Source organism: Plasmopara halstedii (assembly GCF_900000015.1).
Source record: "Plasmopara halstedii genome assembly, contig: Scaffold_2881, whole genome shotgun sequence".
NCBI classification, from domain to species: Eukaryota; Oomycota; class Peronosporomycetes; order Peronosporales; family Peronosporaceae; genus Plasmopara; species Plasmopara halstedii.
Genome location: NW_020189786.1, coordinates 66,933 through 67,857, shown reverse-complemented (window position 1 = coordinate 67,857; position 925 = coordinate 66,933). Strand labels below are relative to the sequence as shown.

General features: G+C 55.5%; 1 protein-coding gene across 1 annotated transcript in view; it reads left to right on the top strand.

The window, feature by feature from the left end:
- Nucleotides 1–107: 107 nt before the first annotated feature.
- Nucleotides 108–925, top strand: part of PHALS_05106 (integrase core domain protein) — a gene marked incomplete at both ends in the record, with an annotated part of 5,743 nt that continues 4,925 nt past the window's right edge. The window contains one exon of the mRNA XM_024718773.1: nucleotides 108–925. This exon is cut by the window's right edge and continues 204 nt beyond it. Within this exon, the coding sequence (XP_024584139.1) occupies nucleotides 108–925 (818 nt within the window).

Below are 925 nucleotides of genomic sequence, written 5' to 3'. Positions count from 1 at the left end.
AGCAGAAATTGGATCGTGACATCACTGCTCCAAACGAGATCGTCTTCGCCGACTTGTTTTTTCCTGCTCAAAACAATGGAACGAGATACACGGCAGTTCTGATGATTATGGATGGGTGGAGCAAGTTTCTCACAGTCCATTTGCTGAAAGACAAGTCTGGTGCGACTGTGAACCAGCACATGCAGCAATATGTGGTGTGGGCCGAGCGGCAGGCCGGCCGGGGGATCAAGAAGATCGTTCAGCGCGAGTTCCAGCCCGCAGCGAGCGCCAAGTTCCCGCTGCAGCGCGTCATCACAGACAAAGGCGGCGAGTTCACCAACAACGACATTGAGGCTTGGTACGCGGCGCGTGGAATCGAGCACGTGACGGTTGGACCGAAAGGTTCGCACCTGAACCCATGTGAACGTGCTCACCAGTCGCTGATCGAAATGGTCAAGACACAGATGCAATCGTCTGGATATCCTCGTTCGTTCTGGCCGTATGCGCTGAAGAACGCTGTCTACGTCAAGAACCGCGTGTACAATAAGCCAATCGAAGGAATCCCGTACCAGCGACTGTTTGGGGTCAAGCCTGATATCCATCACATCCGTAAGTTTGGCTCACTCGCCTACGTCCACGTCCCTGTCTCGCCAGAGCGCCAGAAGCATCACGACAACGCAATCGTCGCATTCCTGCTTGGCTACGCGGAAGATAAGGTCGGTTGTGAGGTGTTCATACCGAGCGAGAACACAGTTAAGTTCGTGCCTGAGGTGCGCGTGCGTGAGGAGGTGACGTACGGTGATCGCCACCACATCGAGCCTGAAGACGAGGACTTAGCGTCGTGGCTGCGCTTCTCGACTGAGCCGCCCAGTGGTGACGACGCCATCAACACTGGTGGCGACGGTGACGACGAATACGACGACTCAGACGATGACTCCTCGTTCTT